We start from the raw sequence: 23,316 nt of genomic DNA on the forward strand, positions 1-23,316 counted from the left end.
GATGATGATAATAATAATAATAATAATAATAATAATAATAATTTATTAAAAACAACAGGAAATGGTGGAAGGTACTCTTGAGTTTGTTTATCAGACACATTATCTAGCTGTTAAGACTGCGTACTCTGGTTCCTGAGAGACCCAACAGAAAAGCATGTGTCCTATGGTTGGGACAAGAGGTTAGAAAGCACTTGTCCTCCTTTTTACCACGCACTGTTACACAGCATGAGCAGCAATTTGAAAAGATGATTTGAAAAGAGAAAATGGAGGGGAAAAATATATAAAAAAAAAAAATGAAGCATCCTCCAAGCTTGCAACTGATTTGCTGGAGAATGATGTGTCCTGGACTTTTCATTAAAATTTCATATATTAAAATTTTTCCATTACAGATTTTTTTTGTTCTTGTCAGGAATGAAATGCTCCCATTTCACAACATTTACACTGTTACCATTTTCCACTGTCTTTTCCACGGCATTGTGTCGTTGCTGTGCTGTTTTAATGAGATTTGCCGGTGTAGCTCGGCCACCACCACCCCCTCATCCCCCAACACATAGAATTCGCCTCTGTTTATCTCACAGCATGAAGGAATATCAGCAAGGCCCTGCAGCTAAGTGGCAACAGCATCAGATGATGACAGTTTTTAAATGATGCATCTCAGATATTTTTCGCTTCATACCATGTACCTTCATAACGTTTTCCATGTCCATCATGACACACCAGTGCAAATTTAGTATTTGCGTTTTTGCCATATTAGCAAATATTAGTTGTAACTGAACTGTTCAGTAGATAAATAACTACAGCGTCAAAGAGGTTACATTAAATCTGACACCAGTTAACAATCCTAGAAAGCATGTCATGGCACCTGTGTGTCTGTATTGTATGTTTGTGACTGTGTGTGTGTGTGTGTGTGAGTGTATGCACCTGAAAGGAGCACAATGCAAGCTCTTTTCATTGTCTTTATCATTGTTAAACTCTTGCCTTGTCTTTCATCGTTCTACTTCGATTTCCTGCATGAGTGTTTGGTATTATTATTTTATAATTAGATCAGAAAATTGTATCATGATATATCATGATGCTCATGATAGCTACCTACTATTGTTTTTTTAAGCAAGTAGTTGATTTGGTAGCAATATGACAAAATGATGTCATTTGCCTGTTATGCTTATTTGATTTATTTTGGCCTTTAATAACAAACATAAATGGACACAGTGCAGCAGGTGAAAATGGTTCCACAGTTTAACATAGTAATCTAATCATGGATGGATAGATGGATGGATGAAGGGGCTATAAGGAAACTGTGAACAAGATTAAATAGACACGGAGCAGCAGGAGAAAAAAATACAGTTGCAGAATTCCACAGTTTAAGATAATGATCTAATCATGGATGGAGGGAAACATGGATGGGTGGATGGATCAATGGAAGGATAGAGTGAGGGAATATAGGAAAATTGATAAGTTTAAATGGACACAGAGCAGCAAGAGATAAAGAGGTCCACAATTTAAGATCATAATCAAACGATGAATGGATGGATGGAGGGATGGATGGATGGATGAGGGGAATATAAGTAAATTGCTAACAAGTTTAAATAGACTCAGCAGCAGGAGAAAAAAACAGTTCCAAAATTCCACAGTTTAAGGTCATAATCAAACGATGGATGGGTGGATGGATGGAAAAATTGATGGATGGATGGATGGATGGATGGGTAGATAGATGGATGGATAGATGGATGGATGGACAGAAGGATGGATGGATGAGGGGAATATAAGAAAATTGCTAACAATTTTATATAGACTCAGCAGCACAAGAAAAAAACAGTTCCACAATTCCACAGTTTAAGGTCATAATCAATCGATGGATTGATGGATGGATGGATAGATAGAAGGATGGATGGATAGAAAAATTGATGGATGGATGGACAGAAGAATGGATGGATGGATGGATGGATTGATGGATAGATAAAAAAAGAGGAACTGAGCAACTTCTATTGCAAGCAATAATAAACAGTGTAGGTCTGATAGCTGTGTGCATTAAGGCAATCTGTCCTCATGTAAGATCTGTGTCGTGCCAATCAGCATAACACAGGGTAAAAACACCACTGGGGTGAATAAAAATAGGTCAAATTCCATTATATTTTAAATGTAAAAATCATATCCTGCAAAAATGATCTTTGCAGGTGAATATATCTTGTTGAGAACTGAGAGCTGAGTCTCTCTTTACATCGAATCCCACTTGATATAGTTCTATTAGCTAAAGCATTTAATCTTGATATTAGTAAATATGTCTAGAAATTGGCTTAATGGTCTTCTACTTCTTAAATAATAATCTCATGATGAGAAATATTAGATAACCCTTTTCTTTATTCATAATGAGATTATTGAGATTATTCTCCATTTACTATAATGGCATTATTTTGCAGCATAAATATTCACACGTCAATTGTCTTCTTCAACCCTCCAGCTCACGTCTGATTTTATGTAATCTTTCACAGCAATACTATATAGTAAAGCTTTCTCCATTTTGGGGTCTTACTCATGAATAACCTCTGCTTCCTACTGACTTGTGTCTGTCTATAATGAGGCTTGCAACGATTCTGTCGAATGAAGTAGAAGGATTTTATATAGGGAACAGAGACGAGCTTTAGCTTACTATTAATTCACAGGGAACAATCTGAAAGATTCAAACCAAGTGGCATTACTTTTGTTCCCTACAATCATGCAGCTTGGCAACTCAGAAAGCTTCATTTATGGGTCAGAGAAAAGCAGATTGCTCCCTGAGTCTCAATTCATTAGAGATATACAGCAGGCTCTGGGAAGAATGTGAAGACATTTGTCGCAAAATCCCCCCCTTTTATTTGCAACGCAACACTGCAAATTAGTGAAATTAGTGTTTCGATGTTAACATACGGGAAATATGGGGTGTGAGTTGCCTGATTCAGTCATTTGCTACATGTTTGCAAGCTAGATAATCTTGTTAGGATGACCATTTCAATAGCAATGCTGGCTCACAGCTTCACGGGTCTATGTGGCTTTCCTTTGGGTTCTTCTCCCAGAAACATGGTAGTAGCTGGACTCAGGTGGTTTTCACATTGAGCACATTTGCTGCTGTTTGAACCTGAGTCTGACTGCTGTTGGTTTCCCCACAGCGTTGGTCTGGTTTCAGACTCTATTGAACCCGTCATCACAAATGCACATGGAGAACACAACCACACTACCAGTCAAAAGTTTGGACACACCTTCTAATTCGATGTTTTTTGTTTAGGGATTTATTTTCTACATTCTAGAACAATACTGGAGATTTCAAAACTATGAAATAACACACATGGACTTAAGTAATCCATATGTAATGACAACAAAAAACAGTCAGTTGTTATTTTAAGACACGAAGGTCAGGTGTTCTGGAATAGTTCTTGCAAGAACAGTATTGTCAAGTGCATTTGCAAAACCCATCAAGCACCATGATGAAACTGGCTCACATGAAGACCATCCCAGGAAAGCAAGACCAAAACTGACCTCTGCTGCAGAGGAGAAGTTCATTTAGAGTTACCAGCCTCAGAAATCACCAATTAACAGCACCTCAGATTAGAGCCGTTATGAAGGCTTTACAGAGCTTCAGTAGCAGACATATCTCAATATCAACTGTTCAAAGGACATTATTGTGTATTTCGGCCGCCTTCAGCATTGTTTTACAATGTAGAAAGAAAGAAATATCAGGAAAGACCATGGAATTAGAAGGGTGTGTCCAAGCTCTTGACTGGTAGTGTATATGACACAGAATGTTATGGGACACAGAAGAAGTGGGTTTTTACACCAAAAAGTGCTTTTATTCACAGTAAGGCATCTCACTTCTTCTGTGTCCCACAACGTTCCCCTGTCACTCATGCTACATGTGTGTTGTGAAATCTTATGTCATTATCGATTAAAACACACACACAGGATACTTTACTTCCTGAACAGACCTGAGTACTTCACATTCATGTGAATCACGGCACAGTTCCACAGGTGCCATGCATGCGCTTCCTGCTCCATGTGACAGCATTTACATTAGCAATTTTTCTTTAAACTGTCTTCTGCTTCAGACTAAACTGCCAGTCTGAAAGGCTGCTAAATTGCTCCTAGTTGTGAATGATTGTGTATGAATATATACCTGATTCCCTGTGATTGATAGAAATGGGATATACAATATTGCTAGTATGTTTGGGGTCCACTTGTCCTTTTAAAGGCAAGGATCACAAATCAAATCAATGCTTCAGACTGATTGTCTTTATACTGTAATGAAATATTTGCATTTTGATTGAAGTGGTCTCTTCCAAGATGACATGAGGGGTCACTAAAATGATGTAAATCATATGCTGTGGTCTTCAGATTACAGCCTATTTTATTATAAAAAAATCTAGCTTCACTGTATTGAGTAGTTCACATGCAATGAATTTATATAATTTCCTTTCATATTCAATGCGTCTAGTTCAGTGATTGCAGGCTAAATAAACAGCAGTCTGCTTGGGTATGATCATGCATCAATCTGAAGAGGGTATAACGTGTGTTTTGCGGCAGCCCAAGCCCGGAGGAAGCGTGGATGTTCTAGCTATTTATCATGGTGGGGAAGAAATGACCTGCTGTTCTGCTCAGGTGCTTAAATGATTTACTCCATCCTGTTTAGCATACTGCATGTTTAACACAGCGAACTTTATTTTGCTGCATTGCGTGGGCCAAGGTCTGTTTTATATAGGAAGGCCATGGCTTAATATTCCTTGTGGAGATCTCTCTGTGTTATATTTATTTTTGATATTATCAGTCAAGAGGAGGTGCATGATTAAGATTAGCAGCGAGACGTGTAATCCATCAAAGCAACAGCTGGTGCTGTTATTAGTTAAAGCTGCCATGCTTGGACGCATTTAAAATGATCACGCTTAACTGGTGGCAAGGCATCAGTTTGACCTAGAAATGTCTCTCTGTGCTCCCTATGGACTATAAGGCGAGGAGAAGAAAGGATTCTAACTTTGTATCATCTCACTTAATCTTCCTTTGTATATATTCACACTACGATGCCTGTGTTGTTTAGTAGCTTGAAAGAGCAGTTATGCAACTTATGCAACCCTCACAGGTGCACTCATTCTGCACATGGGCAGCCATTTTCTGGGCTGATGCTTGTTCTAGGGAACTTGGGCTGACATTTGGTGAGCTAGATGTGAAACAGAACGGAGGAGAAAAACAGGAAGAAGGTGGAGTGGCAGAAAAAGACAGGGAAAGGAAAGGAGTGAAGAGGGGGAGAGAGAGAGAGAGAGAGAGAGAGAGAGAGAGAGAGAGAGAGATGGCGTTCATTTCCACATACCACAGCACTTCAGTGAGGCTTTATTCACAGGCCACTAAATTTGTAGTCTGTATGAAAACTCAAGCAGAAAAAGAAAAAACTAAATAAACAGACTAAACACTTAGCATTTTGCTACCTTCATGTCCAATATTGTCACACTGGGAAATGAGCAGTCAGGTTCTTCTTGTGAGATGCACAGGAAGTAACATATTATGGCCTGTTAATCGATGTGCTTTTCCGTATACAAGATCTAACAGAGGAATCCCTTCCCTCCAACCCACAATCCAGGCCACTTGCTCATTTGGGCTGATTTTACTGTGCACCTTTTTTTTAATAGGCCACTTGCTTAGATCATTACCCCCCTGCTGCTATGTACAATATTATGTATTCCTCTTGAAGTGCTTATAAGATATGTCTTGATTTTTTTCCCCCCTAGGAGGAATGCCAGTTCCAGACCAGTCCTGCGACAGTGAGAACTCCAACATGCTGAGCCCAGTACTAAACGCCTCCAACGGGGATGGAGCTGAGACAGAGACGACCTCTGCCATTCTGGCCTCCGTCAAAGAGCAGGTCATTCAGTTTCTATAGCTATTAACTGGCTTTTCTGAACAACTCTACCACAAACACAACACTCATTCATTGGGTATCTGTTCATTGTGTACTGCACCGAACGCTCGTGTGCATCACTTATCTCCAGGCACTATGATTAGCCAGATGAACCAGACATAGTATCCAACCACAGCATCCAGCACCTTGTCATTTTATTTTCAAACACTTTTAGAATAAACTCCCAAATTATCAAAGCTGTCACTGCATGCGGTAAATAGTAATTAAGTGGGCCATACCATTCCTGAAAATCCATAAGCACATGCAGCATAGAGTCTGATTTCAATGTGCAAATAGCATTTGAATATATGTGTGTGTGTGTGTGTGTGTGTGTGTGTGGATTTGCATACCTGCCTGAGGCGTGTGTTACCGGAATAGGTTTTACAGCATGAAGCGAAGATGAATGAACAAATATTTCACTTTATACAGCAGCATAGTATTGTTTACTTGTCACTTTAATAGAACACCTGTACTCCTATTCATTTATGTGGTCAGCCAACCATGTAGCAGCAGCTCAGTGTATAAAATCATTCAAATACAGGTCAAGAGCTTTAGTTAATGTTTACTTCAAACATCTGAATTGGTGGAAAATGTGACTTGGCACGACTGGTGGCTGGTTTCAGAATTTGCTGATCTCCTGGGATTTTTCTCTAGAATGGTGTAAAAAAATAAACCAAAAAAACAATATTCAGAGTGTGGCAGGTCTGTGAGTGGAAATGGCTTGCTGTAGCCTATAGCCTTTCCTTGAAATTTCATCGTGAGCCATCGTGAGCAGAAAAGCACAAGATATGTTGATGGCTGTGAACTTTCAAGGAAATCATCAATTTCTGCTGTACAGCCTGTCTGGCACAGGCTGTCTGGCAACAAACATGCCATGGTCACAGTCACAGAAATCACATTTTTTCCCCAATTCTGATGTTTGTTGTGAACATTAACTCAAGCTCTTGATTTGTATCTGCAGGATCTTGTACACTGAACCTCATTGATTGGCTGATTGATTGGATAATGCAGGTATAAAGGTGTTCCTATTAAAGTGGCCAGAGAGTGTATCTTGCATGCTGTTTCTCGGGTGTAGATATAATTTGTCAAATAATAGAAAAATGATTTGAAGGACTATTTAAGTAATTGTATTTTTATTTACATTTGTGACTGAAGTGTATAAAAATTAGAGACTCATTCATGCCTTTAGTCTCACTTTAAGTTGTAAATTATACACTTTACTCTGAAAGCAAGGCCAATTCTTTTGTATTTGCTATACACTGAACATTGAGACATTCGAGACATTCAAGATTTTAAAAAATGATTATGGTTATGACCCGATAGATCAGAATTTCTTGATATTTACATCTAGAGGCTTTAAACAACATAGAGCATGGCACCTTTAGTGGCAGAGCACTCAGTTTTTGGGTGAGCAAAAGTATTGAAACAAATAGTCTTAATGTACATTAGGGTAAATTATTACTTAATATGCTTATTAAATATACTTAATATTACACATTTACTATTTTACATTTAATTTACTTGCTTGCAAAAACCATATCAAGCTGGAGACCCACTGACATCATCCACCTTTTGCATTATTTTTACTGGGATGCTTTTCCCAAGTGCTTTATACTGCAGCCTCATTCAGTTGTCTTTTTTTTTTTTTTTTATCAGTCACTGATCTATCATCTCATATTCATCTTTCATCTCAGTCATCATCAATCCCAAATGGCTTCCGTCTATAGCAAAAAGAAAAGAATTGACCTTGCAGTTCCAATACTTTTGATGGAGATTTATTCCAGAATCAAGAATAATTACAGCTGCCTCTTTTTGGTATTGTATTGACATTGTTGTGTGTATATGGGCATGAAGAGAAGTTTAGTAGAAGACAAAGCATCCTGGAGTTCTTGCCATAAGCATTTACGCAGCTAGGAAAGTCAGAAACAGTGGATAGATGACTGCATTTGCTTTTGTCTCTGTGACCGGTTTTCTGAAGGACAGATATAGCCTCCATGTTACTTGATGGTAGGATCATCAGCTGATGTCACCTAACTGGCACGATTACTCATTGTCTGTTGTGTAGTTGATCATAAATCATTGCTATATTAGAGTGACATCAACCAACACCTCTGTAGTGAGTCGCCAGTTTATGGAGCTGGTGATGTTGTTTGGCATTTTTCATGTAGTGTGGAATGACACATGTTTATGTGCCAGGATGGCTTATTCAAACACATGTAAAGCCGTACATAGATTGAATTGATCATGACAAGGCCTCCTGTTCTTGTCCTTGTTTAGCTTGCTCTACCACTTTTAACCACAGAACAGGGAAAAAAAAACCTGACACACTCTCCGGGTCTGGAATTGACATGGGGAATAGTAAAGTAGGCCACAGCCATAGGCTGCTATGAGCCAGTCTAATAGCTCTCTTATTAGAGAAGAGAGATAAAAATGTCAGCCATATTATTTTGCTGCAGGCCTCCTATTTGCTCTCTCTGGCTGACAGAAAAGCCAGACTCTTAACCACACCCCACTAGACTGTGATGTGCTTTTTTCTTTCTTTTCATTTTCATTACATTCAGGTACTGGTAATTATCCATGGATAGATTTGATTATTTTTGCTGTTCCCATTTGGGTTCATAATTGTTCTTAATTTATTTTTTGCTTTGTTATAATCAATACCACTATGATGCTAAGTGAAGGAATCCGAAGGACACATTAGCACTGTTACCAGTGCTGGACCAGGTCATCTGAGAAAGCTGAGTGATATTCATACTTCCTGTAGCCATTTACATGTAACCTAAATTCAAGGTTCTCAAATATTTTGTATACTTTTTCCAGTACTAAAAGAAATCCATGCAATGTGTTATGCTCGCAGCACAGATTTATTTGACAGACGTAAACTAACTACTGAAATATTAGACACATATTGGGCAAAAATCCAAAATAATCATATGTATTTCATAGAACCATCATTAAAAGACCATTTCCACTCACAAAAGACCATTTGCATTATTTTTATAGTTTTGTCACATATACCTTACAGAACAGCAAAATTATTCTCTTCATATAGCCCAGCTTAGGAAATCAGGGTCAGAGCACAGGGTCAGCTATGATGCAGCACTCCTGGAGCAGACAGGGTTAAGGGCCTTGCTCAAGGGAACGATAATGGCAGGCTAGAACCTTAACTGTTTGAGCCACCACTTCTCCAAGACACACATATGTATTATAATAATAATAATAATAATAATAGTTTAAATGACCGCTTGAATAGGCTTATAACTATACTTACTAAACAATTATAACTTAATATAATAAAAAAATTAATAAATAAAACACTTGGAGAACCATGAACCTACAATATTTGCTTACCCTATTAGAATAATTATTCTGCTTCAACCAATAGAGGGCATTGTTCTATTTTATTCTAAGGCCTCTATTTCTTAATCATGTTTTAAATTTTAAAATATATCAGGGGTATATTATATGTGCAGATTTCAAGTGTCAGCTTGCAGCAGGGTTGCAGAAGTGATCTCCTGCTTCAAAAGTATTTTTTAGTGTCCAATCATGGCCAGTGCAAAATATTTAGGTACTGTGTATGGTCAGTATAAATTATAGAAATACTTAGTTGAATAAAAATGAAAGGTACTAAAAATGAACCCATTTCATGACTTTGCAAGTGCTACCGTTGAGCTACATTTCCAGTTTTTTTGTCTTGTATCTGCAGGGTTCCTTCCTCACTGCAAATGACTGCATCCTCTATACAGATAGAAGGCTATGTTGGATTTCTTTTGACCATCACTCCTGATGGTCAACAACAATCAGGTTTAGAAAATTAACCCAAGCATTTAAAGAGACTGACATACAAGCACTTAACCTGGCATTAGTATTCCATTAGTTGTTTAGCAGGTTACATCGGGAAAGTGTCAAATACCCCGAGCCATTAGGAGCCATTAGCGGGCTTTTGTGAGGAGAGAGTGAAGATGGAAACTGCAGCCATCTTTTTAAAAGGGCAGCCCTGCTAATACCAAATCACAGTCTTTTCTACTGTGTTCAGATGTTCAAATTGTCACTCACAGTCAGTTCTTCACAACTGTTCTGAATAATAATCTAAGCTTTTGCCAGAGGTAGTGCTTAGGGAAGTGGCTATAGATCCTGTAATGACATTTAATGTTCTATTATATTTAAATGAGTGGGATAGTTCATGGAAAATTGATCTTAACTGTATCTTGAGGATCCACAGAGTTAGTTGTTTTCTAAAAGCAATAGACCTGTCAGAATTTATACTTCACTTTAGAGGAGTATTTTCTCTGGTGTAGCAGGGGATTTGTAGCCCTATCTTGCCTTTCACGGTAACAAAGGAGGCATTACGGAAGAAATCCAGCTATGTTAGCTCTTCTCTTAACCTCCCTACAGTTCTTTCTTTATGAACTTTAGAAATTTCATTTGTAAGTTAAAATCATGTGATCTTTGAAAAGTTACATGACTACAATTAGTCTTTGTCTACAAGCTGCGACCTGCTGAAGCATCACAATGATGCTCCATAGTCATTTAGTTCCTCTACCTTTTAATTGTTTCTCCCTAACATTACAGTGCTGCAGTATGGCCTAAGGGATCTGCATATATTTTTATCCTTAATAACAATCTCATTATTTTATTGTTGTTTCTTCTGTTGCAGAATTGCAAAAGCTAGTTTACATGTGCACTCACACTGAGATATTACAGCAAGATCCTTCTTGGTGAACTGATGCAGATTGCAGAAGGTTATTCTACAAGGTTATATCCACCGTTACATACTAAACTAGCATTCTTTTTTTTAATATACATCTAACCAACAGAAGTGGTGTATAACACCTGGATGATATCTGTCTTTTGCCATCAATGTCAAGAGAAACAGTCTAATGATTAAATGGCTGCTGCTAAGTCCAAAATAAACATTAAGGTATGCTCCAAGCACAGCAGCCAACATTTTTCAAGTTCACTGTCAATGAATGCTCAGGGTCACTTGACTAATTTTTTTTAATGTTAGGTGATGTCAAAACTTTAATTTAACTGCAAGATAACTCGTCTGGCCACCAACGCATCACAAGGCAGGATTATCACGAGGGAATGCAACTAAGATTCCAAAGGCAACCACTTCAAGTGAACTTCACACATAGGCTCAAAAGGAGGATCTTTAAGAGACTCCAACATAAGAGGGAGTTTCTTAAAGCTCTCAGGTGCGGCTCCTTGGGGACCAACACAGACGACGGTACTAAGGCTGTGATAAATCTATGGAATCGCACCTTTAGGGTGAGTATTTGCTGCTTGCTTCTTCAGAAGCTTTTGAAGAAAGGTCAAGATGCTAGGACCTGGAAAATGTACATGGGTCAATACTGTTCACAGGGAACGATGACCTTGTTGCTGTCTGGGTTGTCTGGATTTGAAGAGGGAGCTGCCAGGGTGTGCCAACATCCTTTGAAATCAGCAGTGAAAACAAATGTCAAAAATCAAGCACTGAGAGGCCAAAAGTAGGATTTATGGCCTAGTTGCTGAATCCTGCAGAGAGTATGAAGAATCTGCAGCAGAGGATAAAAGGCATTAAACATGTAGCAAGATGGTTGTGGACCAGAGCTTTATGTCCTAGAGAGAACCATACCCTTAATTTAATACTGTTTCACTGCATGGAGAACTGCCCTATGCTCTACTTGATTATCTGTCTCTGGTGAGGAACCAGACTCCTGCTAGAAATGCTGTGTACTACCAGCGAGCTAGTGATTGAACTCCCTTTACGGAGTTATATTTTATTGGTGTTTGGGGTACAGTTTTGGGGATCCATCTCTCACATACCTGCAGTTCTAGCAAGCTTTGGGGGGGATAACTGATGAGGAGTCATCATCCATCCAAGCATTCTCAAAAGATGCAGGATGTGGTCTGACTGAAATTTACTCATGAGTGGGATAATATCCATCACATGCTGGTGCACACATTCTTAGTGAGTCCTGCATTATGCCAGCTAATTGTGCGATCTGCTTGGGTTTTACAGTGTAAAACAGTGAGTGGATGAGTTCTGGGTGGAGTGCTCCTTGGTTTGAGTTAACAGGAACCAGTATTGTAATTGCATTGGCCATCAGAGGAACCTATGTATGCAACCTTCCAAAAGGAGCACCTGACCTAGGAAGGCAAACTACAGAAACCAGCTTCTGTAATACAAGTTAAGGATCAAGAAGGTTCAGAAATGTGAACCAATTTTGTGGCTACACAGCTTGTTCTGCAGTGACAGTCAGGAACACTTGGGCAGTGATTTAGAGTCTTGTCTGGTGAAACCAACAGTGACACAAACATTAACAGCAGGCATATGTCTAAGGCTGGGTTGTTTATAATACATCATATCAGCTAGACCATGTGCCAAGAAGCCTGGGTGCGAGTGAGTTGGACCCACCAAGACTGGTAGAGTTAATTGCAGTGACTCAGCTAGTAGGTCATCATCAGGATGACTGGCCACTGAGCTATAAGTGGAACTATGCTGAGAAATGCAAGCCTCTGAGTCAAACAGTCACAGTTCCTGGAGCACTGATTTCAGCTGAGCCATGTTTAGTGCCAAATTATTCTTTTGTCTACATAGCAACTAGGACTACTTTCTTGCTTCTTGAGGTGCTTGTCAGTCGACACTGGGCCTAGAAAGTTACAAACAACCGGCTGAGGGGCCTGAACCAGAAATCAGCTCTTAGCCAGAATTTAAATCTGCCAGCCAGTGTGTCGGCACTGCCATTGTTGCAGAGCCAATGTGGGAAGTGTTGTAATTAGACATTTCTGCTCAAGCAGAAAATGTCTGAATGCCCTTAAGATAGTCAATGCCAAGGCAGTGTGCAATTATGTGACGCCTGTCATTTTTTTTCGATGTGTGCAAGCTTTTTCTTGCATGATTAGCAGAGGCTGCCTACTTGGTACAATGTAGAATACAGGGGCAAATTAGTCCCGGAGTAGATCAATACAATCAATGTAAATTTGCAAGAGTCAGCTATAGATATGATGTAGTAAGTAAAGGTAGTACCGACTCTATGCTTATTCGCAGCATATGTTAGCCGCAAGCTCCATTACACAGTAACTAGCAGCATCTTCCAGAATGTGGAACACTTTAAGGGATGAAAACATAGAAGGATGACCAGCGAGGCAGGAAAAAAAACGAGCGATATTGTCTAGGAAGGGAGTTAGTCAGAGGCCTTTCATGGTGAATGTGGTATAAAAATATAGATAGCACTTAAACAGAGGGCAAATCATCTCAATGAAAGTATAGAGTAAATAACGCCTGCATATAGCATAGCTGGTTCAAGGTCGCCAACACTGTGGAGAAAGCATGCAACTCTCCAGAATGAGGTAGAAGTGAACTTCCAAAATACTACAAGCAGCGAGTACTAAGTATAGAGTAGAGGAGCATGCAAGGAGTGAAAATCAACTCAAGGCTTCTGGACACTACAGTAGTATTTTATAATTCTTGTTCTCTGAGAAGGAAGGAGAAATATGGGGGGTTGTCCACAGCCTTTGGAGGACAGGACTCCCTGCTAAGCATATAATTTCATACTGTTTTCATGTGGTGTGACATAATGCATATTGGCCTTGGGATTACCTGAATTTCCATAGAGCAGAGATATTCAAACACTTCGGGATAACAGGAATTCCTGAGTTGTTAGACTAATTGGACAAAATACAACTTTATCATGTTATCAATAACATTATCAATTTACTGTCCAGTGATAGCACATCCTAGTAACAGAAGACAATATGAAGTTCTACCATACAACATCCCATCTTGACCAAGGATTCAGAGCACCACATTAGATAACACATGGAAGTAAAGATGTGTGCACAAGTTATCTAGGTTATCTAACCTAATTCATCTATCGGCCTCCTAGTGTATAGTGGCACACGAACCACACTTCTGCACACCTGGCCTGCATTGTATTCATGAAATTAAAATATGTTCATAATAAACACTGCATTTTTAAAACAATGAATAATTTTTTATTGGGTACATGCATAAAAAACACAAAGCACAATACACACCCACATACACCAAGAGAGAGAGAGAGAGAGAGAGAATATTTGCTTGTTACAGAAGACAAAATTATACAATTATGGTCTCACCTAAACATCTTTTCTTCTATCCTGCATAGATGTGTTAAAACACCTATTGTCTATATTTTTCCATGTAGCAATACCAGTTAATGCATTTATAATTGGCTGAATAAACTGTTTCAATTTATTAGTACAAGAAAGAGACAGAAGGCAGGGTGCACAACAGGGTGTATTGAAAAATCTACAGCGTACTAAAGCCAGCTAGCTAAGACCAAAATGTGAAAATGAAGATTCCCTAAGAATCCGGTATACTATAATGTCATTTTGACACAACAACACAAAACATACACAGATAATAATAAATAAACAGTTTTTTATTTCTTGATATCATATAAGGAATGCTCATAAAAGTTACCATTGGCTTTGGATATCACCTTTGAATTTTGCTTTTTCATAAACTATTCTCCCTGGAGACATGTGAACAGAAGACAGGTAGAAAAGACACAGTGAGACACTTGAGATAATCCAAATGACCATTTTTCAATTGTTTTGAAACATATTTACTTTATATATAGACTTAAACATTTGGTCCAAAAAATATCATTTGTTTGCAGTTCATTTAAGGAACAGAAGCTATTATTGTTACTGTGGGTAGATGGACCAGACTGCCCCGCCTCTGAAATGAACTCCACCCACAGGTGGCTAGAAAGATGCACTGATATGATGCCTTTTCATTCTGTCAAGGTTACTGAAGAATGTTTTTCCTCACTTTTTGAACAAATCCGGACATAAAAAGCTAAACAGGCCTAACTATGCAGTATTACAACACGTTCCAAATAATCTTAATAGAAATGATCATTGGACAGTGATTGATTTTGAGCAGCAAATCAATAATGCATTACCACACATTCTTCTTCTTCAGGATTGTCAGATGTGTTGTATTATAAAGGCAAATTTTTCATGTTGTCCTATTTTATTTTCTTGTCCAGTTAATAATAGCTAATAAAAGCCCTGGGCAAATACGATTACATTCTTTTGCTTTGTCTCATTGTGTTTACCCTGCAGTTTTTTTTAGGTATCCTATTGCCACGTTCCCAAAAAATGGGAAGTGGGCCTCAAGGGGTAAAGTTTCAACTCATCATTTTATTACCAGGTCAGGAAGAGCAAGGACTGGGCTAGTCTCTACCTCTTTAGGCCATGCAGCTGAACATCTCTGGCTTAGCATGTTTTTTTCCTTACACCTTAAGGGTCTCATTAGTTTCTTAGGGGTCTTGTTAGTCAGAAAGAACAGTGACAGTAATTGCAATAATTTGTAGACCGGTGACTGGCCGTCGCCTCTGGACTTCCTGCACGGAAGGCTATATTTACTCAGCTCCTGCCACTAAGAACCCAGCCATTGTAGTTCATTGAGGCATAATAGGCACTCAGCATCCTCAGAGAGAGAGAGAGACAGAGAACTATAGAACAGAGCACTGCTGCTCTCTCAACCTGGGGGGAAAAAATCTTACTCTCTCTCTCTCTGCCACTCCAAAGAGCTTTTCAGTTTCCCATAGTGGCTGTTCAGACTGAGCCTCAAATGGCGTCAGAACGGAGGCGGGCGCTGTTCGCTCTTGTGGGCGGGCCTTTTGTAAGGCAGCGTTGCATAAATAATGCCGAAGGGGTTCGAAATTGTCTGTTGCCATGGCGACCTTTGTGCCCGAGCGCGCTGCACGTCCTCTACAGCTCTGCGAGGCTTTTTGCTCTCTCCCTCTCTCTCCGCTCGGCTCTTGTTAAGTGGATATTAAAGCAGTGTGCAGAAGAGAGGCATGTCTGTATACTGCTACACGCTGCCGTATTTTTTTCCTGCTTGGAGTTTGTGGAGCGCGCGCAGGTAAGCGGTTGTGTTAAATTCGCTCGGCTGAAGCAACAGGTGCTCGGCGGTACTTAACCGCGCGCGAAAGCACGCGCTCGCGCTGTGTTTGTTGTCGCGCTGCTCGTTGCCACAATTACGCGGATATAATGCATGATAAGATTTATTTCAACAAATCTTTGTCGGCATCTTGGTCGTTTCGTGTCGCGATCGCTGAGACGAGGAGTTTCTGACTTCCTGACTAATCACACTCATCCTCGTGAAGGGGCTGAAGAAAATCATGGAAAGGTCTAAACTTGCTCACAGAGCCTGGAAATAATATTCTTTACCGTTAACACCGCGAGTTATCCTTTAGTTTTATTTCCCTGAGACTGGTTTGGGTGCTTTTTCTGTGCTCCATCCCAGTTCCGCACTGGTGTGTGTATAGAGCTCTCTTGTTCAAGAAGTTGAATGGACATTTCTGTAGCCTTCATCTGGGCTTTTGCCCAGAAGAGCAGGTGATGGATTCCCGAGCACTCTTAAACTGAATCCTGAGAGAGAGAGAGAGAGAGAGAGAGAGGAGAGTTTAAGAGCGAGAGAGAAGAGAGAGGAAGAGAGAGAGAGAAGATGGATAGATGGACGGATGAATGGATGATGTATTCATTGCGATGTATTCTATTAGCAGCCAAATCTCATCCTCCTAGTATTTAAGGACACACAGTAAGGCAGGTTTTAATTGCTATTTATTTTTTTATCTCTTGCTCTGTTATATTTTGCTACTTGCTTAATATTATTAGCAATTATTATAGTTTCCTTGTTATATTAATCACTATTTTTTTTTTTTTTTTTTTACAAACCAAATGAAGCATTGTTAAACTAAACAGCAGGGTAGGGGGTTGACCTTGTGGCAAAATGAACTCATTTCATCCCTTCTTCTAAGCCCCTCTCCCTCTACAGGCTTCTCCCTCAGGCTTTCTCACTTTGTTTCTCCTTACCCCCCACCACTCTCTCTCTCTCTCTCTCTCTCTCTCTCTCTCTCTGTGTGTGTGTGTGTTTGGGTGGGTTACACTCTGTTCCTAATATTGTATATATTATACATTTGATAGACACTTTCTCTCTCTCTCTCTCTCTCTCTCTCTCTCTCTCTCTCAACATTTAGGCTAGTGATATAAATATGACCTCCATGTCGAGAACTGAAAGTAACATCAATATTAATAATGACAATAAAATACCAGGAAAGTAATACTAAAGACATAACAAACATACACACACACACTCTCTCTCTCTCTCTCTCTCTCTCTGTGTGTGTGTGTTTGGGTGGATTACACACTGTTTGCATTCAATAGACACTCTCACCTCTCTCTCTCTCCCTCTCTCTCTCTCTCTCTCTCTCTCTCTCTCTCGCGCTCTCTTTATTTCTCTCTATTTCTCTCTCTCTCTCTCTCTCTCTCTCTCTCTCTATTTCTCTCCCTCTCTTTCTTTCTGTGTGTGGGTTTGGGTCGGTTACACACTGTTTCCAATATTGTATATATTTCATGCAAGGGGTTGCATTCAATAGACAATAAACTCATTCCTCTGTCTCTCTCTGTCTCCCTCTCTCTCTCTCTCTCTCTAACTGGCTTTTCACTGTGCTTACTATAAAGAGGCACCCTGGGACTTCAGTCTCTGATTTGGCATTGACAGCTTTGTCATTAAATCTTATGTGGTGCTTATCTAATTAAGACAGGAGAGGGAAAATGTTGAGTGCTTCCACTGCCCTCCGAGCTCTTTCTTTTTTCTTTTTTTTTAATTATATAGCAGATCTCTTACATTGAATTGAATCCAAACAATTTTTCGATAAAATATTTAGATTTTAATCCAAGTGACAGCTTTATAATAATGTAGTGCATACTCTCTGTGTAAAACGGCTAAATCAAGAACTTGTCCTTGTCCTGTTTTCTTTTTTTGAACAGTGTGTTTCATATCCACGGATGGATATAGAACCCCTTAGGAAGCTAAGAATCCTTAACTATCTGGAAAAGAAAACCTCCAAAGGAAAAATGCAAACTTTTAATGAAATGTTTATAACATACAAAAATATACAGTGCACCATTGTGTACTCAGTTTTTAAAGAAAAGCATTTGAAATCAGTTAAAGTTTTGTGTGGTCACATACACAATCATACACAGTACAACATGCAGTGAAATGCTTTTAATGACTGTTCATTGTTTAAAAAAAATAAAATAAAAAAATATTATCTAATAGAATAGGATCCAAGAAAGGGGACTTAAAAAATTAAAATAGAATACAATACAATGAAATAAAAAATAAAAATTGAATCGGATAAAACTAAAATACGATAAAGTGGATATAGTTGAAAAAGAAAATAGACAATTTAAAAAAATAATAAAATAAAAAATGCAGCATATGAAATGTTATAGTTACTGATGAAGTATGGAGGTATGAATATAGGTTTGTATTCCATTTCATTTCATTTTGCTTGACTTTTTTGGATTTCTTCTTACCCTTGAAAAGTTACAGCATAACCACTTAGGTTGAACTCGCAAATAGGTCAGTAATGAATAAAGCACTCAAAAGTCTGCCCAAACACACACACACACAGCACAGTTAATCACTTCACAATTTAACAAAGCAATTATTATATTCAAGGTTAATGTTCACAACCTGTCTACATCCTAACTGTTTTTTTTTTGTCATGCAGGAGCTGCAGTTTGAGAGACTGACCAGAGAGCTGGAAGCCGAGCGACAGATTGTGGCCACCCAGTTGGAGCGATGCAAACTGGGATCTGAGACAGGAAGCGTGAGCAGCATCAGGTGGGTCAACTGGATTGTGCTAAACCTATCCAGTTCTTTAACACTTTATCTGAGTGCATAGCTTCCTGAACTGCATCTGAGCCACACACTTTAGGGCTTTTCACTCTTTTGAAATATTTAATCCTGGGTGTTTTGTAACTCAGAGTAAACAGAATCCTGGGTTATCTTGTTTCACGTTTTCACACTGCTCAGACTTTACCCGGGGTTAACAATTAATCCTGACTGTTCATAATCTGACGCTGTACAGTCCTAAACCCTGGCTTACCCTTCTCATCTGCATATTTGCGACGACAACAGCTATGACTGGATACAAACAGCACCTGGCCGCTTTAAGTAGCGGCTCGTCTCAGACTTTGGCATCAGTGAGAAAAAATATCGCACTGTAATTCTTTCTTGGCTGTTTTAAGCCTCCTTAAACGTACAGAGACAAAAGAAAGAAAACACAGAGGAGCAAATTCTATGAATATTTTTCAAATTCCTTTTAAGCATGAAGAGACTTGTGTTTACTTGTACGGTAGCATCATTGTTTACTGCTCCATCCTCATCTCGGAAATTACGAGTCCTTCCCAAGAGACTCACTGGTGGCGTCTCATCGCTAACAGCGCATTTATCGACAGTGAATGAATACAGCACTTTTGAATGACACAGGCGTCTTTAGTGTTTCTTTGGGTTCCTGGTGCTAAACGTCTAGCCGTAACACCACACTGTACATATTTGGGGTTAGCACTGCAAAAGTGCCACTAACACTGATCCAGAGCAGGGATTCATAACTGGGGTAAAAAGCAGAACTTTGACTGTGAAACATTTCTCTACCCGGGGCATAGAATGACAATGAAAAGCCCTTTCGTGTCTAACAAGCACAAGCAGTCCTATATAAACCCTGCTAATAAAACGTACCGACTTCTTGTCAGTGGAGTCTTTTACTTTGTACTACACAGTAGTAAATAGTGCAAATCAATGTGTGTGTCCTGCGTGACACTGAAAACACTTTTACAAAGAAGGGCTTCAACTCCTAAAACCAATTAGCAAGTGTTTCCTAGTAATCTCTGCCGCTCCTCGGCAGTGTAGGCACCGAGTTATATTGTTCGCCATTCTCCAAAAGAAAGATGCTGACAAGATCTGATTCAGCACCTGAACAAGATTTAGTTCTTCAGAGGAAACGGTAATCAGGCTCCCAGTCACTCATTGTATTCTAGCGGAATTCACACGTAATCAACTGAATCGAAGAAAGAGTCTGTTTATAAAAGACAAATTTGCTTCACTTCTCAATGCACTAAATGAAGGAGTCAAACGTGGACGTTTCTCTGGACTGCGGTTGCACGCCTTCATGCGACGGCTGTGAATTTATTCAAGTGCTCTTTCCATTTTGAGAAAGCATGCCTCTGAGCCAAGATTACTCCACACTCTCGTCATTCCACTCATCGTAAGGATAATGGATGAATCCCGTGATGTTTACACCAAGGTCCTGTTTGGATAGGTTGACACTGAACCGTTTTCAGGCTTAAAAGAGTCATGCAAGATTACTTGACGAACAGCTCAAAACCGCAAGCAAGCTGGCTTTATGCAAATATATTCCTTCCTCAGCCACAGATAGGGCTTTAAATTCCCATCAGCTTTAAGTAGAAACACTGTAATGTGTTACACTTTCATGTCCTGCAGTCAGAGTCAGCACATATTTGACCTTCGAAGCTGAAATGATGAAATGGCATTTAATAGCTTTATTAGACAGCATGTAATCGCCTGCATGGAAATTGAGACGCTTGTCTTTCATTTTTAAGGCTTGAATTTACAGCAAATACACTATATTGCCAAAAGTATTTGCTCACCCATCCAAATAATCAGAATCAGGTGTTCCAATCACTTCCATGGCCACAGGTGTATAAAATCAAGCACCTAGGCATGCAGACTGTTTTTACAAACATTTGTGAAAGAATGGGTCTCTCTCAGGAGCTCAGTGAATTCCAGCGTGGAACTGTGATAGGATGCCACCTGTGCAACAAATCCAGTCGTGAAATTTCCTCGCTCCTAAATATTCCACAGTCCACTGTCAGCTGTATTATAAGAACGTGGAAGTGTTTGGGAACGACAGCAACTCAGCCACGAAGTGGTAGGCCACGTAAACTGACGGAACGGGGTCAGCGGATGCTGAGGCGCATAGTGCGAAGAGGTCGCCAACTTTCTGCAGAGTCGATCGCTACAGACCTCCAAACTTCATGTGGCCTTCAGATTAGCTCAAGAACAGTGTGCAGAGAGCTTCATGGAATGGGTTTCCATGGCCGAGCAGCTGCATCCAAGCCATACATCACCAAGTGCAATGCAAAGCGTCGGATGCAGTGGTGTAAAGCACGCCGCCACTGGACTCTAGAGCAGTGGAGACGCGTTCTCTGGAGTGACGAATCGTGCTTCTCCATCTGGCAATCTGATGGACGAGTCTGGGTTTGGCGGTTGCCAGGAGAACGGTACTTGTCTGGCTGCATTGTGCCAAGTGTAAAGTTTGGTGGAGGGGGGATTATGGTGTGGGGTTGTTTTTCAGGAGCTGGGCTTGGCCCCTTAGTTCCAGTGAAAGGAACTCTGAATGCTTCAGCAAACCAAGACATTTTGGACAATTCCATGCTCCCAACTTTGTGGGAACAGTTTGGAGCTGGCCCCTTCCTCTTCCAACATGACTGTGCACCAGTGCACAAAGCAAGGTCCATAAAGACATGGATGACAGAGTCTGGTGTGGATGAACTTGACTGGCCTGCACAGAGTCCTGACCTCAACCCGATAGAACACCTTTGGGATGAATTAGAGCGGAGACTGAGAGCCAGGCCTTCTCGTCCAACATCAGTGTGTGACCTCACAAATGCGCTTCTGGAAGAATGGTCAAAAATTCCCATAAACACACTCCTAAACCTTGTGGACAGCCTTCCCAGAAGAGTTGAAGCTGCAAAGGGTGGACCGACGTCATATTGAACCCTATGGATTAGGAATGGGATGTCACTTAAGTTCATATGCGAGTCAAGGCAGGTGAGCGAATACTTTTGGCAATATAGTGTGTATATATATATATATATATATATATATATATATATATATATATATATATATATATATATATATAAATATAAGAGTTGCTAAGCCAATATAAAAAGCTTAAAAATAATAGAACATTGTGTTAGGAAAATATTTGTGATGGTCGTCTCGCTTCATTTTGCTTCTCATTCTGTAAGGGTGCGTAGTGTTTATTAAAGCATTTGTTGTCGTACCACTTCTTTTTGGCTTGAGGAGAAAGTACTTTGGATCAGATCATAAATTCTACAAGTGGCTTAAGTCGAGGAATTGAGAAGGAACCCAAGAGCAATATTATAAAAGTGAAAATACTTTGCGGAAGAAACCCTTCTTAACCCTTCTTACGAGTATAATGAAAATTGCCTTACGGGACTTTTTTAATCATTGTAAACAAATGAATTATTTTATTGCCGCAGGTCTGATATAAAATTAGTCAGGACACTGTTGGCTTTCAGTGTGAGATGTGTGTTGAAATAAACTTAACACAGGATTTTAGTGGATGAAGTTAACACCTTCAGATTTTAAATGCTCATAAACAAACGCTCGGGGCATCTCAGAGAGCAGAAATCAGCATTTACTTTAAAGATAGGACAATTGTTTTGGAACTTTTCTATGAATATATTGTCCTAGTAGGCTAGGTAAATACAGAAATACGTATGAAAAACTAAAAGTCCTGAGTTTCTACTTTCATATTAGTAGATAGATAGATAGATAGATAGATAGATAGATAGATAGATAGATAGATAGATAGATAGATAGATAGATAGATAGATAGATAGATAGATAGATAGATAGATAGATAGATAGATAGATATTTTTATTGGTCCCGAAGGAAATTCCAGATATCCATCCGCAATAGAGACAGTAACACAAAGTAATGTGATAACTGAGCAGAAGTTACTAGTGCAATGCTAAGAACAAAAACTACAGATATATAAGAAGCATAAAAATAAAGCATATAAATCACAGTTTAAAGGGGGGGGGTAATTGTGCAAAGAGCAGCATGAAAGTGACAATGAAATTGAGTCTGTTTGTAATGGCAAGATATGCGATAGTGAGAGTGACTCTGTAGAGTGTGACGTGATGTGAGAAATTCAATGCTGAATATGGTGGCACAACTAAAAGAGGCACAAATTCTATTTTTTTGTCCTCTGATAAAAAGAATTAAGAGTTGTCTGTATTGCTCTATAGTGCTCTGAAATAGTCAAAACTCTCAAATATTCAATTCGTTTGGAAAAATGTGACATATTCACTGTAGGGGTCCTACCGGGGAAAACAGCTGAATCTTTTGATCAGTAAATCATTATCAGACTCTCAGAGCCGACGCCCCAAACATCCACTCTTTGTGAGCAAGGCCTTCGAATTTTGATTTTGATTCGATTTGATTTATTTTTGCTAAAAGCTTTCTGTTGAGCTTCGTCCTGCCGTGTGGAGCTGTCGCACTAAACAGTGTCTGCCCAGCACAGCGAGGGTGTATTAAGCCAAAGCTGTTAGACTGCTCTGCTGCCAGATAAGTCCAACAGGCTCTTGTGGGCTCGTATATACTGACTGTGTGAAAACACAGCACTCCGAGCTGAGGACGCTGGGGTTGACAGGAACAACATGATTACAGTATACAGTATCTGATGAGGTGTCTGAACATTCAGGACTCTTAATGAATAAAGATTCAGTGTGA

At 39.4% G+C, this 23,316-nt stretch overlaps 1 protein-coding gene across 6 annotated transcripts in view; it reads left to right on the forward strand.

The window, feature by feature from the left end:
* ctnnd2b (catenin (cadherin-associated protein), delta 2b) overlaps window positions 1-23,316 on the forward strand; it is an 83,459-nt gene that overhangs the window by 11,417 nt on the left and 48,726 nt on the right. For all 6 annotated transcript variants that reach the window (XM_058395850.1, XM_058395848.1, XM_058395851.1 and 3 more), the window contains exons 2-3: window positions 5,745-5,878; window positions 18,478-18,590. In XM_058395850.1, coding sequence (XP_058251833.1) covers window positions 5,750-5,878; window positions 18,478-18,590 — 242 coding nt within the window. In that variant the 5' untranslated portion in view covers window positions 5,745-5,749. The remainder of the gene's footprint in view (window positions 1-5,744; window positions 5,879-18,477; window positions 18,591-23,316) is intronic.

The sequence above is a fragment of the Hemibagrus wyckioides genome, linkage group LG07 (assembly GCF_019097595.1).
Source record: "Hemibagrus wyckioides isolate EC202008001 linkage group LG07, SWU_Hwy_1.0, whole genome shotgun sequence".
In the NCBI taxonomy this organism is placed as follows: Eukaryota; Metazoa; Chordata; class Actinopteri; order Siluriformes; family Bagridae; genus Hemibagrus; species Hemibagrus wyckioides.